Here is a 15,813-nt window from a genome sequence, read left to right on the forward strand (position 1 = left end):
TGTATGATGTATCATCACTACGAGTCATACAGGGAAGAGAAACAGTTGTATGATGCTGTTTTTATTCATTATTTAGCAATCATGTACCTAAATCTTTTTTTTATTTTGAACGGCGTTTTTCACGTGTATCTTGTTTACAATCATTTGTATGCGGTTTTGAGCACTTGCTGTAATACCACCTAGAACCTAGGATTCGAACCCGATACCTCTGACTTACTAGCCTGAGCCTCAACCGACGAGCTCTAGTCCAGCGGTATATTGCGGCTAGTATTTTACCATGGTAACATACTCCCCCTCACGGAAATAACTTGTCCTCAAGTTTCCAGGGTAATAGCAATGCTGGTGGGGGCATGACTAAGTATTATTCCCAATTTCCCAGTGAGCGCCAATGTAACAGTGTTGAAATGAAAACATATTCACAAAACTTTATTCATGAATGTTTATTCCAAATGATTGGTCCATATAATAACCCCTATATATAGTACAGAAGTTCTGGATTCCCTACCAATTACATTTTCTGGACAAATTCCCTGTCTTCTACGTTTTATTCTATATCAATCATTTAATCCTTTGTCTAAAATATATTGCTTCCTTTCGAAACCCCGATGTTTTCCTGTGAATCTTAATCTATTGACAAAGAGCTAGTCCCTACAAGAAAAGCATGCATGCTATTACCTCCAGCTGGAATCCAACCAATTAAAACCATACATGCCATGTCGGGTCTACTGGGCATGTCTCTTGTCCAGGTACTAGAACAAGTCTATGAAACACAGTTCACTGATATACAGTTTTACCTAACCTGAAAATGATTCTATTTACTTAGCACACGCATAGTCCTCACCAAAACACAATATGTAAATATTTAACTCATTAAATGTACATTATTAGATAATAACATTAATCTGACGGATGTCAGTAATATAAAACACACGTATCTGATATAGTAAGGACATGTCCTTATAATAATCAAATTAATGAACTAAAATGATTAACATACTTTCTTACATGTGCCACCAGAGCATGAACGTTAAAGGGTCTTTGTGTTCTCCATATCCTAAATGGTTTTTTTTCGTCTTGTCTTTTCGGACACTATTCCACAATTGGCTGAGTATACGCCGAAGTGGAAAAGTTAGTGACATCTCAAATTCAATATTTTCGAGTATAAAATAAAATCGTGAAAATTATTTTAAATGAAACCAATAGAGAAAATGAACGATGTTCGTCACAAATATGAATACATCGTTGACATAAAATTGTAAAGTAGGAATTAAAAAACAAAACAGAAACATACACCCACGCACACACATAACTAGCTTGTTGTGTCATGTCAAACGACTATGCCACAGATATGGTAAAACACGTAATAACACTATTGTGACGTCATTATCCGTTACGTCTTGATGATGTCACATGAATGTCTTGGTAGTGAAAATATACCGACCTCGTCAAAATAAGTATGCCTTATAAGGAAAACATTTTTTTCAGAAATTCATGTAAACTGATGAACAGAATCTTACACTCGTGTCAATGTAATATGGAATAACTTGTTGTATAATTTGACATGTTACTCGCCTTAAGGATCGTGAAATCAAATTATTAAATTTGTCATATACCACCACGGCTCATGTAAAATCCCTGCATACAGTATTTCACTACAAAGTGAACCTTTATACACTGTACTTAACACAAACGGCAAACACGCACATACAGTTTGAAAGACTTAATAAACGTCATATTTCACTAAATAAAATATACCAGCATGTGAAGTCATTGATTGCAAACATCATGAAATACAGAAACACGCTATTCGTCTTGAGAAGCAATCATGATTCAATGTGTTTTCATCAACTTTTAAGTGACGCTTTAAGACTTGGTGTTTTGGTGGGGCGTCGTTGCTAAACTGCATTCCAAAGATTTTAATCATCGTCCAGTGAGCGACAGTCTCGCGCCAGATATTGAGAATGTTCGTTGTCTCGGAAATTCTATTCAATCAGTTGTTTTTTATCGCGTGATGTCAGATATTTAATTAAGGCGATAGGTCCACAAAGCCTGGTCTAAATTTTTTTTTCAAAAAGGTATCCAAGTTTTTGTACAGTAGAGATGTCTGCGGGGCGTCACGAAATGTACGTTAGTTTTGTTTGGAAGGGAGGGCAGTATTCTTAGTTTTACCGAAATGGCATCTCAATTATTACTACTGTGAAATAGTAACCAAAGACACGATCAAAGAGACTGAATGTGAAATCGTTAGTATACAATTCCAGCTATGTATGTGATTATTTTTTTTATTTAATTTTAATCACACGTCATTTGACAGGAAATATTACACGTATGCTTTCATCTACCATACTTTTATAAAATATAATACAATGTTGTTTTCACAAATTTTACCAACTTTCTGTTAGTAAAACTCCTTTGAGGAGCACCGGCCGCATGTTTCCTTTAAGTTAAGTTAACTCTTTCTGAATAAATACAAATGTAATCTTATTTGAACTACATTTGACATGAAAACAAGTGGTACCAAATCTACAAAATTCATGTGTAAAAATTCATACAGGAGTTTTGCTTTTAACTGAATGTGAGCAAAATTAAATTATTGAATCTCGAACTTCATTCACAAAAAGAAACGTAGACATCTTCTTTTCAAGGTCTATGATTAATATACGACATTAAAACTGATATTCTTTGCTGAATACATGACAAGCTAGATAGATATACGTCTGCGGAAAGCTTTACAACAGACATCGATGTTAATTCCAGAAGTGCTCTAGTCCCGACACGAATGGGGCTGCATTAACAATGTAACTGGCAAACGTAAGTGCATTTGGAATAAAACATTTATGGCGCTATATGGTGCATCTATATTTGTTAGAGATATATATCATACGAAACGAAATGTTAGCATAAAAATGAAAGTGAATTGGAAAATTAATGTGATACACTACACTGTCTAACATGATTTAATATAAATTTGGTTTGGTTGACATGTCTTCTGCGGTAATAACTTCGTCGGAAATCTATCATTATCTTTCCAGAGCATACAATATTGTAAACCTTATTTTATTGAACATTTCGAAATGAAAAAAGTTTGTACCAAAATAAAGCAAATCTTGTTAGAAATAAATGTGTTCCTTTACCAATTTTGAAAGTAGTAAAAACGGCAAAACATGGAATAAGCCTTGGAGGTCTATGTCAGAATGTACTTTAGGAGTTTGGTTTGTGTTGTGATGTGTAAATCTGTTCTCTTGTAGACCGTTAAGGCCGAATGTCAATACCACTGAGACTTGTACATGGCGTGTTTGATCAAACGTATTATGATGCCGTGGTTTTTTGCTAATACAAAGGGATAATTGGAAAAAAACCAGACTATTTTCAGTCTTCGATCTAATCCTCCCTTCCACCTCTTCCATCTATAAAAAGAATGAGCGAGATGGAGAATTCGGCTACATCTTAAGTGAAGTTTCAAGCCAACTTTTACTGGGAGGATGCCATAGATTGTCTTATCGGGGGAATAGTGTTATGTTTGACAGGAAGATTCACCTGGAATACCGTCAAAATGTGCGTAAAACTTTAAAACTCTTTCCACCTTTGCGTTTCCAAACCACTTGCTAAACGTAGTCATTTCCAATCACATGAACACTGCTTTAGAGCTCTATTTGTAACAAAGTATTAATTAGCACTTTCTATTCATTTGAGATGCGAAGCGCTTATATCATAACAGCTGAAGCTGGTACAGATTATTCCATTTTCTTCCAGTATTTGTATGATGTAAGCTAGTGATGACGGCACACATGCTGAAATTATCACGTGTATAAGTACAGACTGAGTGGAAGGAATTTACTGATACGATACACTTTCAAATGTATATAAGTATACCATACATCTTGACAAACCAATCGATATACGGGAATGTTATATATTTTTAGAGGATGTATTCCAGTGTGATGGAACTACAAATCATCAGGCAATGCTCACTCCCCTCCTCCTCCCCCTTTTCAATATATAATAATACTGTCTAAGCATCACAAACTATACATTTGGACACGCCTTGCGTTTTACCGTACAAGTAAAACTTTTCGTTTCTTTTCAGAGTGATGCAAAAAAATATTATTTATCAATCAAAAATTAAGAATTGCCATTTTCGACTTCACAAAAGAACCAATTTTAAAGATAAAAAATTTTGAAGGTGGACAAAAACTTTGAATTAAAAACTCTCTTTCATCAAAGGCGCGAGGAAAAAAAGATAAATTTCAGGATACAAGTGTCTCACATTTCCACCTGAGTAGGGGATGAAGTTAGTTTTTATTGGAAACTTACAGGTTTCTGCAAAGCAATGAATGCAATGAACATTTTAGATGTCCATCGAAAGTACGATGTAGTTAAAACGATCTTATTTCGTTAACATTTTTTTTAAAAACTAAGTCTGCACAATATAAAGCAACTAAAGTAAATAATATTGCTATCATATAGGAAAGGCGTGAGGATTGTACTTGTTGCCCAGTTGCATGATAAAAGAAGCGACTGAACCGGAAATCCAAATATTTGCTGTCTTTATAAAGATCTCTCTTCTTTGTCCTCTTTTACACTGCCTCACACTTTTCCTTAGTTGAACTTTTGTTTCTGTAAGGTAGAAAGTCTGTTGGATAGAATGGCTGTTGGGTAGAAGGACTGTGTGTTAGAAAAGTTGTAGGGTAGAAAATATGTGTGGTAGAAAGGCTGTGGGGTAGAAAGTCTGTTTGGAAGAAAGGCTGTGGGACAGAAAGGCTGTGGGGGTAGAAAGGCTTTTAAGTAGTAAGGCTGATTGGTAGAAAGGCTGTGTGATAGAAAGGCTGTTTGGTAGAAAGGCTGTGTGGTAGAAAGGCTGTTTAGTAGAAAAACTGTGGGGCAGAAAGGCTGTGGGGGTAGAAAGGCTTTGGGGGTAGAAAGGCTTTTAAGTAGAAAGGCTGGTTGGTAGAAAGGCTGTGGGGCAGAAAGGCTGTGGGGGTAGAAAGGCATTTAAGTAGAAAGACTGTTTGGTAGAAAGACTATGGTGTAGAAATGTTGTAGAGTAGGAAGGCTGTGTTGTAGAAAGGCTGTTAGGTAGAAAGGCTGTTGGATAGAAAGGCTGTTGTTTTTTGTCCTGACAAAGACATGCCATAATCTATAAGAATTGTAGTAATTACGTCATCCCTGCTTAGCGCTCAGCTTAGAAGTAGTATAGAAAATAATAAAAAAATATTTTTTCAGTTTGGAGTCCTTTGTACGATCGTATTAGAGATCGACCTTAATTCTTAAGATTGTAAAGCCGTGTATATTAAACTTAACATGTACTTCAGCCTTTTACTTATTTGCTATATTTTAAATTTTCATCCATGTCTTTGCAGCAGAAAAAGGTAAAATGCACGTTTCATATCAGACCATCGGTTAAAGTTTAGACATGTCTAACATCATGAGTTGTCATAAGTCTTCGAATCACTCACATCAATGACCAAAATCAGCCTAAGATATTTCTTAAATATAATTACCTGAAATCGGAACATCTATTTTTAGACATTTTTCTAGTTTTTTCTCCGTGTTAATCTTTCTTTTGTTCATGTGCTGTCCTAGTTTTATGGAATATGAGTTTATATTATGATAATGTGCCATGTTGGTATTTACCAGATTTTTTTTTCTCTATCGAAAGGTTCTATGACATTTCAGTGACGGAATTAGCAGTATTCAATATGGTAGTGCTATAACATGTTGCCCGGCACCGTGTGTTTTTAACTCTTATATATCGTTTCAAGAGTCAATATAATTCAAACTAATTAAATCGTAATTGTTCATTATTTCCATAATTGAGAGGTCATTATGTGCACAAGACGTCCATGTTTAGCACTTGCTATGTATACCACGAGATTTGGTAGTTTACTCAACCGTTAAAACAATGATCCAAGCTGAAGGCTACCGGCTTCTATTTTCTTCAATGGAATCAGAAACCCATTTTCTTGGCCATGCCAGTCAATTATCTTCATTATCCCAAATGAAAAGACTTGGACATTGTCAATATCGAAGGACTGTCTGTGCTAGAATTTCTTTCCTAAAGCCCTGTTATCTTGTAATATCTAACACTTAACTTAAGACTATACATGTATATCCATCTGCTTGTATTACCACTTATGCGGAGAATCTGCCTTTGTATCAGTTTCATAATGATATTTTGAGACAGACATTCTAAACAGAATAGCATTTGGTAGTTATCGAATCTTAATATTGGAAGATGACCAGGCACACAGGGTGTAGCCATTGCCTGCGAGCCGTCACCATTGCGTTGGAATGAAGTAGTGATTGACACCCAGAGAGTGATCGGGGCCACAAGTAATAGAAAAAATGTGGCATCAGTCCGCAATACATTCCCACAGAGAAACAAGGTGAAACCTGAAAACAAACTGTAAATAATCAAGTGTAAATACGGTTAGCAAACATGTTTGTGTGGTTCCCAACGATCACATGAATCCGTTATTATCACCACAAATGATCGAGCCCCACGAACTAGATTATTGTCTACATAGGAATGTACAATATCTTTGTAACTCAGCATAACCTCTCCCCGACTCCACAAATGCTGTTAGAGGATTAGTTTAAAAACCTATTTCTCAGCAAACGAAGTTTTAGATCGATTCAATCCTGATGTCCATGTTGAGTGTATATGAAACCGTTATTAATGTAGAAAAGAAACCAGGAATGAGGCTGGCTGAATCGTGTACATTTTAAATTGAAATGTTCCACAAAGAAGCTAATCAGAAAATACTTGAGATGGGACAATGATAAAACCTAGATATAGGCTGTCCTTATTTTGAACAGTCAATAGAATGACGGCTATGACGATGTCTCACTGTCAAAGCTCCTACTTGGTTAGCAGTCAACACTCAGAAAACCTTTGACACTAATATTGATTAAGATATGTTTTCAACACAATATTACTGATTTTTCGAAGCAAACAGTATTTACAGAACAGTATTGTTTTCTTTTTTCCTGATATTGAAGTTTTACTACGATTAACATATAAAAGTGAGATTTTTCATTTATAAACAAGGGAGGTTAAGTAGAGATTTGCAGGATAAAAATCGATTCTAAAGCAAGGGTTCAATATGGTACTGTTAAATAAACTGCGCTTCCTGAGATACCATTCAAAATCACTCCGGATAGAGCTTTCACGAAGGAACGTGAGCAAGCACGAATCAATCATAAAAAATTCGTAATGTTACTAATAACCATAGATTTTACAATGCTTTGTAATGCCGTTTTGTTTAGTGAGTGAATTGTTTCAATTAGCTAAGACAATCATTAACAATAAATGTATTTCCTTTGAAAAGCTGTTTTAATGGTTCTGACATGTTTACAAACAATTACTCATCATCATAAGTTCTCATGCCTTATAAATCCGATATCTTCATCTAATTTGCTTTTGACGACTTTTTTCTCTCTGTAATTACATGAAGAAAAATGGCTAGATACTAAGAAATAAAATTTACTTCCTGTTATTATCAAGACGGCTAATGTGTAGCAGATCGGACCTCACCGAAATTAAAAAGCTTAAGTAGCTTGTGTCTATTCCATGTCTAATCTTATCCGGACGTAATAACTATAGAGAATGACCGCATTTAACATTAATACTAGACAACATAAATGGCTGTAAAGTTGACCAGTTTCACGGGGTGCCAATGAGGTGACCACTTGATGTCGACTGTAAAGTTGGAAATGTACAGTAGTGAAATTGAGCATAAGAGAAAATCGTCGCAGATGGAGAGACAATATTTCAGTCCATTTACAGTAAATAAGGAAGCGAAAGACGTGCACGAGCCGAGAAAGCTGAGATATAAATTTTCAAATGGATGGGATTGAATGTTATTAAACTGTGCTTACAATTGTAGAGCCTTTATCTTTGAACTCATATCATTTGTTATACCTTAAAGATAATCTTAAATTGACATGGCCAAAAAATACAATTTTATACAAAATACATGTATATCCAAACACGAAGTTTTAATTTTCAATTTTGTGCTTGCTAATATGAATGAAATCCGACTGATATAACTTGTCTAGATCACATAACGTCAATTCTGAACTGCGGTTATTACCGTCATGAGCTGCACAATGATATGCGATAGAATTTCCTAATAGGAAAAGATATGATCAATGAACTTGATATCAAATATAAATGTATGAGCGTGTAATAAAGAGAAAAGATACTAAATACCAGGAGCTCGTTTCTGCACAGGCCACCCCTATCATCGGAAGACATTGAACTATAAAAGAAAAGTTAATATACCAACCGTGACTAAGAAATGACTTTAAATGCAGAACAGAGGAAACAGAATATTCCCAGGTAATGAAAGCGTAATTAAGATGAAGTGTTAAGTATGTGAAGGGTGTAATTACAGTTGTAATGATGCTCATTACTAGATAGATAGCCTTTTTCCTAACAGCTTTTAGTTCGAGGTCAGTTCTATGCCGGACACGATGACCAATAACTGACGGTGCTGATGGAAACTGGCCGATAATCAGCTAATTTAGGACAAAAGTCCCTAATGACGCGTCCTGTAATTTCCATGGAGTACAAGTTCTACCGGTGTGTCATTTCCTTAATGGAAAAAAATATTACGGTCAGATTGTTATTTCTATTTCCAGATATTCCACATTTCATAACACGGAACAGATTTCGTTTAGAAGAAATGGAAATGAAAATAAACAAAGATATTTTTGTTACACGCCATTTACAATACAGAACATCAGACACGCTTTAATGCTCCTAATTACTGGTCACAGCTGATCGTAAGAGGTCTTTTCAGTTAACATTGGTCCAAACATTTACGCATTTCAGAAAATACACACGTACTTCATTTTCTGTTGAAATTATCAGATATAAGAACATGTTGAAATTTGCTGAATGACGGTGCTAGTGTACCACCCGATCTACATTCGAATTTTTACATTTCTCTAAGTCACCTAAACATTTAGTCCCTTAGTATCACTGGCGAGTCCTAGAGGGACGACGCAACTGTATCTACTATTTCGCTCAACGTCACTAGATTTATATCAAATAATGCTATTCACTTGTGTGGCTTTTCTACAATTTTAAACACTCTAGCTCGGTATTAAGATATCTTCAAATGTTTTCTTCCGTCATCTTACACGAGTCACGTACCATGGAGTCACACAATACCCATGTCATTTATGCTTTAATTTACATTCATATTCCTTCTATCTACCTCACCACACCCTTTAAAAATCCTCTACACAATACACATTTAACCGTTTAACTCTTTTTATTTAATGCTTAAAAAATTCGCTTTGTATTTGAAAGAATATACAAGATCGTGTTTGCACGATATCAATATAAAGTTGCTTGGTAGAATGTTTTGCGATAATGTCCAGGCAATGAAATTTCAGTATGATGGCACTAAAAAAATGTCCGTCAGTCGGTTCATCATAAATGGGAAAGTGCTATTACTAGAGTACACGGAATAAATCAATATTGATTATATACACTCTTCTATGCATCACAATGACTGTTATTTCCGCTCGTGATGTTTATATATTGATAATAGTGCACATTTCTCGGCTAGTGTACGGTTAACCTAACCGATTCTCCTTTAGGTTTTTAACGTTTTTGAGTATGTCGTTGTGTACAAACGTTCTGTGGAGAAGTCGGCACAAACAAGGGTTCATGGTCTCTCATTTGTCTCCATCATTTCATTTTGCAGACAACTTGATCTTCTTTGAATGTCAAACAGACATCGACCAGACATCCTGGTCCACTTCATCGGAGACCGATTTTCAGACAAAAATAATGGCTAACAACCGTTTTTTCAACCAAAGAACAAAACATGTTGTCTGGTTTGAGGCGGAATGCAATATGCCTGACAATTCAAACTGTGGACAAAACACAAGTATCGGTAAAACCAACGGATTCCCTACTTGTCGACTAGACATAACTTTATTCTATCTAAATTAGTCTTATTAAGTATAGGACTAATTTTAAATAAGAACTTAAAGCAATCTATTATAAAAGGCATTACGTTACCCAGGATACAGGGTCCATTGTATCTGCGTGGTTAGATTTAGGTTGTATTTCCTTTCTTATAGGCATACATGATCTAATTATTATCTGTAAGGGTTTTGAAAACTAGGATGTTGATGAGGACAATTATCAGGATCGTAATAAGTATGTAAATGAACTTAGATATTACCGATGTTTGTTATTATGTGTGATTGTTTGTGCCCCTGCTCTCATTTTGAGTACGCGCTATTCGTTTGATTTATCTAAAAGAATTAAGCAGGTGTTTCGTCGACTGAGAAAATGATAGTAAATCTCCTTGGATACCTGGTCGTGTTTATCTGAAGTATTATCATATATTTTTTTGTGTTCATCTTTTATTTCTTTGTATTTTACGATCGTTTATTCGATTTTAGCTTCAAGTAACGGTTTCGTCTACTCGGCGATTGTAATTAGTAAATGACGAAATTGAATTATGAAGTAAAGTAAGCAAAGCAAAGAAAAAAGAAAACACGTAAACTAACTAGACTAAAAAACAGGATTCAGCATTATCAAACAGAAAATGTACTTAAAGAATAAAACAGGAACATTGTGGTTCATTGTAGTTTCTGTAAGGTGCTGTATTCTCCGACGAAAAGTTGATTGCATGGTCTTTGATTAATAAAAAGTACCACGAATTGATCCAAAAACATTTTTGAAACTGATTTAAAGTCAGGCTCCTGGCAGGTACACGTTACAAGGAGCGTCTTAGCAAAAACACGTTCAATAAGTTATCATGATGTCAATAAAATCAACAGCGCGAAAATGAAATTACGTTTCAAAGAGGTTTTTGTCACATTTCCGAAAATGTACTTGTAAATGGTGAAGGCGATTGGTATTTTCATGACATTTTCGAACCCATTCAGGAAAAGACCAGGTGTGAAATTTACAATTGGTGTCTGCTGAACATATGATCATGACTTCATGTAGAAAAATTCTGTGTGCGCTTATTATGTAGGCCTTTATTCGTGTCAGAAAAAAACCGCCAGCAGCCATGATCCAGAGAAAACAATTTCCGTGTACAGGCGACTACATCCTTATAACAAAAGAAATTGCCTCATTTCCAAGAATTTTAATTTTGCTAGAATTCGTGAGAGAGGAACGAAGTATCAACTTCTCTTACGAGTGAAATTTCCACACATATCAGATAGATGTAATGTGTCCATGTGTACTAGAAAATTAGTGATTAGTTCTACATACAGAGGCCTGCAGACTCCTTAGAGATTCAGATAAGGAAAGTGACTTACCATGCAGGATCTGAACTAAAACAATTGCTGACCAACTAACCATTTCTTTCGAAAATCGAGTGAAAACTCATTTGAACTGAACGAGTTTGCGTTCCTGAGTAGAACTATTAAAACGGATAAATATTTCAATGATAAAGTTTGAAATCATTCAAAGTACATTTATCTCCTTTTTGTATCCAGTCAAAACGGTCAATAGTAATTCAAAACGGACATATTTTGTATTTGAGACACCGTGCCCATAGACTCTTGACGGCAGAAACATTCAAATGGGTCAAGACCTACGTTGACCTCTAGGTCAAATGGGTAAGCAACCTACATGACCTTAACGTATCACATAATTGTGTATTATGTCACTAAAGCCATCTTCTTCAAACATGTCAAGGACATTGGGGTCATTAAAAATTGCGATTCAGATCGTCTGTTAAATTTTCTGTTGAATATGACAAGTTTACTGCTGTATCTTAATTCAAAATAAGAATGTTAGAACATTGGCAAAACACTTCTCTATTGGAACAAAGGTTATCCTTGTTATACATCATGATGTAAACGACAGGCGAGGTACTCTCATGATGAAATGGTTCCTGTGATTAGGAAAGAGTTATTACATTTTTGTAGTATTCTTAACTAAACGTGTAGTCTTGGAGCGATGTTTGAACAAATATACCAATGCTTACCTCGTATGAAATCGACAGCCTGTTCCAGGCCGTATATATCTCTGTCGCAGTCGTCTTTCGCCAGGACACCAAGTCGAATACCCGGGATAAGGTTGTCATTGTTTACTTTGTCGATTGTAAACAACATAGTTTCAAGGGCCTGTATTCCACCCTGAGGCATGATGGGACCACATATCTTATCCTCGCTTCTTTCATGGACCATATGAAGGGCTCCAAGCACTATCTGACCAGTTTCACTCACAGACAAATCTCGCCGAGGCCATGTGTAGTTACCGTATTTTCCCACGATCTGAATCTGTTTCTCGTTTGCGATTGTACAGAACACAGCAAGGGAGTTTAACAGCATCACTACAGCAGTACAGCACATGGCAACTAGCCTGTAAAAACGGGAGTCCGATGCCATCATGACTAATCCTTTGTCCTGATTGTGGACGTGTAGCTTGGATTGATTTCCTCAAAGTTCCAACATAACAAATGCCGCCAATAAAAGAATTCCTTGAAGGATATATTCTTCACTTTAAAACAATAACCGAATAGAAAGGTTTGACTTTATGACACCACGAGACAATAAGCGATGTCAGTAATACTGGACGAGATTTATTATCTTAAGGTTTTTAAACTTACATAATACTTGATTACTTTCAAACTTCACATGGAAGCAGGATTTGAATTCAGAACATTCAAAGCAATACCAGTAGAAAGTAAACGAGAATTTATGGATTTCCAAACATAACGGTAATAAAAGTATTGCCTACAAAAAAAGGATTTCACACGCCTTTAAAATGCATTCGCCAAGGTCAGTAAGATATTAAATTATTTACTGATTATATTAGATCCACAATATTACTACCGTAGTAGAAGTTATAATAGTAAAATTTACAAAAAAATAAAAATAAAAACCTTAATGATGAACAAATTTAAAAGAAACGAAATTGTGTGTATTTCATAAATAATCGATGATATTGCAAGGAAATTTTAAATGCAGGACAGATACCACATTGTTCATGTAACACTGCAGATTTATCTTAAAGAACGATCCTGATAGCATGAGTGTAAATGTCCCTGATAACGCTGGGTAGAATGATACAGCAAGAAATATGAAATTCCGGTAAAGATGAAACAAATGGAATGTGTCGCTGTTATATCTGCTGTGTTATTTGGCTGATGAAGAAAATCTTATTTTTCTGAAAAAGGAAGAGAAATAAGATACATAGTATTACAAAATTCGAAACCATTCAGATAATTCAGATCATCTTTTTTCAAACAACCATTAACATTTTAATTTCATTTCTCTCTCAAGTTAATGTTGGCACATTGTTTTTTACTGTCTTATTAGTGTCCTTGCAATAACCTTCATGTCCACATTCGTAAAACAGTAACACTACCTGGGCCACTAGTACAGAGTGATCACATGGAATTGTTTTTCTGGTTCATGGGTCAAAGATTATGACATCTTTTTTAAATACTATCAATCACGCTTTGGTGTCCATAGAATTAATAACTTCTGCATTTATAGGTCATTTATATGTCCATATTTTGTTGTAGACATGTTGTTTGTGTAGATGGGTCCCATGAAATCGTTTTTATGTCATCAAGTCAACAGTTATGTGAGGTTTTTTTTTAATTTTTTTGTCAAGCGAAATAACAGTACCTTTACTTTCAGAGACTACATTCTCTATAATAAATTTGCATAATTACATTGATGTAGATCTGCAGAAATGAAAAATGCTGTCAGCCAAAATTGTATCTATAACAAATAAAAGTACAGCATTCGGTTGCTTAAGAGGACTTTCGGCGGAACAATAGAAATTTGTCCACGGACAAATTTCAACTTAACTGTGTGTTATTTAAAGCGCCTTGAGGGAGAAATCTAGAAATATATTAGAACAAATTCAAATCGTTTCTAGTGTCTGTGATCGATGTTACTAAACACAGGAATTTCTCATCATGGGTTTATCGTTATACTAATATATCAAGTACATTAATCAACAGACAATGTATGATGTGACGATATAATTATTATTGTATTTTGAGATATGATTTGGAGTCTTCCTTGTTTAGTAATATGTGATAAAAGAATCTATATTTAAAATAACAAACAGTTTCATTTTATCTAGATCTACACATTATTTGGACTCCATACCTGTCATGAGCCTTGTCACAGAAGATGGTTTTTCGATTTAGTCAGAAATAGTTAATAGAGATCATATATTTTTGTATTGTCGATAACCCCTTTTTCCAGTTTCAGATATTTTTAATTTATAGTGCAATTCATTACTGTTCGTTTTGAGACAAGTTAATGAATATATATACTTACAAATCATCATTTCAAACCACAACGGTTGACATAATTTCGAAAAATAACATTTCGTTGACATCACTACAACGGTTTGAAATATCCTTTTTCGCAACACTCATACCGTTATATAGTAAAAACAACAAAAACATTTGATTATTATACTAGTTTTTACCTTGGTCTTAAATGTATTTACTGCAATTCTAAAATTGGATTCCAGATTAGGGATAGAACATTGGAAAATCTTTTATCTTTGTGTTCCTTTTCCCAAATATTACTTTTCATGACATTTGTTTTCGAGAATGAATATAGCCAAACAAAGGCCCTTTAAGTAAAATATTTCATGACATTTGTTTCCGAGAATGAATATAGCAAAATAAAGGCCCTTTAAGTAAGTATATCAGTTCGTCGGAATATGAATTCCTCGATTAGGACTACCAACGACATTAACGAAAAATAATTATCCCACGAAAATTGATGGGTTTACAGTAATAACATTTGTAGCGATGAGTTTGGAGCATAAATAGAAAGTTAGAAATATAGATATAACGGCATGAAAAAGAAACATAAATATTGAAATACATCATGTAGCCATCAGTCTTTATCAAAGGCGACAGTAAAAACACAATGAATTAATGCCTCATAGGTCTTTACAAAGATATCGTTTAATTATATCATCAAGTCCTTTATGTTTCACTTCTGCTCTATCATTAAGTTCGGAATATTTTACACCTACTGAATATAAAACTTATCATAAATGACTTTTACTTAAGCTTCATCGCATGATCTAGACCTATAAAAACACCTTTATCATTCATCTACTGACTTTTTTCTATTTTTTTGGAATTTTTGTTTAGTTCTAAACGCAAGGTGTTAGTGATATAGGTCATAAATAGATCAAAATGTCTTATTAAGGGAGCTTGCTGTTCCCAGGCACTGAACGCAGAAAAAAATGTTCAAATGATATAGCATAGCACTTCGTAATGCTACGATCTGGTACTTTATCTTCTGAAATAAATACGATGACTTACCTTTAGCAAACGAGCAAGTACGTTTTTTCTTCGTAAGATGAAATACTCCGATAGCCATGGTCAGATTTGATACAACACTGTCCGTTTTTTGTATTTTAAATTACATGCCGGCAAGTCTAAAAAGTCAATCCATAACGACGCGGTAGCGTAAAGGAATATCTCCGGAGATAAAGACATTTACAGTATTAATAACCTGATCATTACAACTGTCGCCGTTTTATCAAGAATAGATGTGAGTCAAACTATCCAATTTCATTCACTTACATGTTCATATTTACACACTTTTATTTTCTGTAAAGACGATTACATGGCAACCGAGCCAACTCGCGACTACATAGTGATGAGCTTTTCTGGTTTTGTGAGTGAAGAGTTCTACGGCAGGTCATGTGATCCAATATTCACGCCTCGATGCAGTATGGCCTGTAGCGCACACGACCGTCCTCATTTCTATTCTTGGAGAAAAGATTTTCGCAAATTTGATTTATTCCGCGTGATATATTTTCTAGTATGA

The 15,813-nt window shown here is 34.8% G+C and overlaps 1 protein-coding gene across 1 annotated transcript in view; it reads right to left on the reverse strand.

Annotated features, from left to right (window-relative positions):
* The window catches only part of LOC132548703 (metabotropic glutamate receptor 6-like), a 61,319-nt gene extending 48,941 nt beyond the window's left edge, over positions 1–12,378 (reverse strand). The window contains exon 1 of the mRNA XM_060212582.1: positions 11,976–12,378. Coding sequence (XP_060068565.1) covers positions 11,976–12,378 — 403 coding nt within the window. The remainder of the gene's footprint in view (positions 1–11,975) is intronic.
* Between the last annotated feature and the right edge of the window lie 3,435 nt (positions 12,379–15,813).

This window comes from Ylistrum balloti, unplaced genomic scaffold (genome assembly GCF_031769215.1).
Source record: "Ylistrum balloti isolate Yb309-2 unplaced genomic scaffold, AGI_CSIRO_Ybal_v1 Utg370024, whole genome shotgun sequence".
Lineage (NCBI taxonomy): Eukaryota > Metazoa > Mollusca > Bivalvia > Pectinida > Pectinidae > Ylistrum > Ylistrum balloti.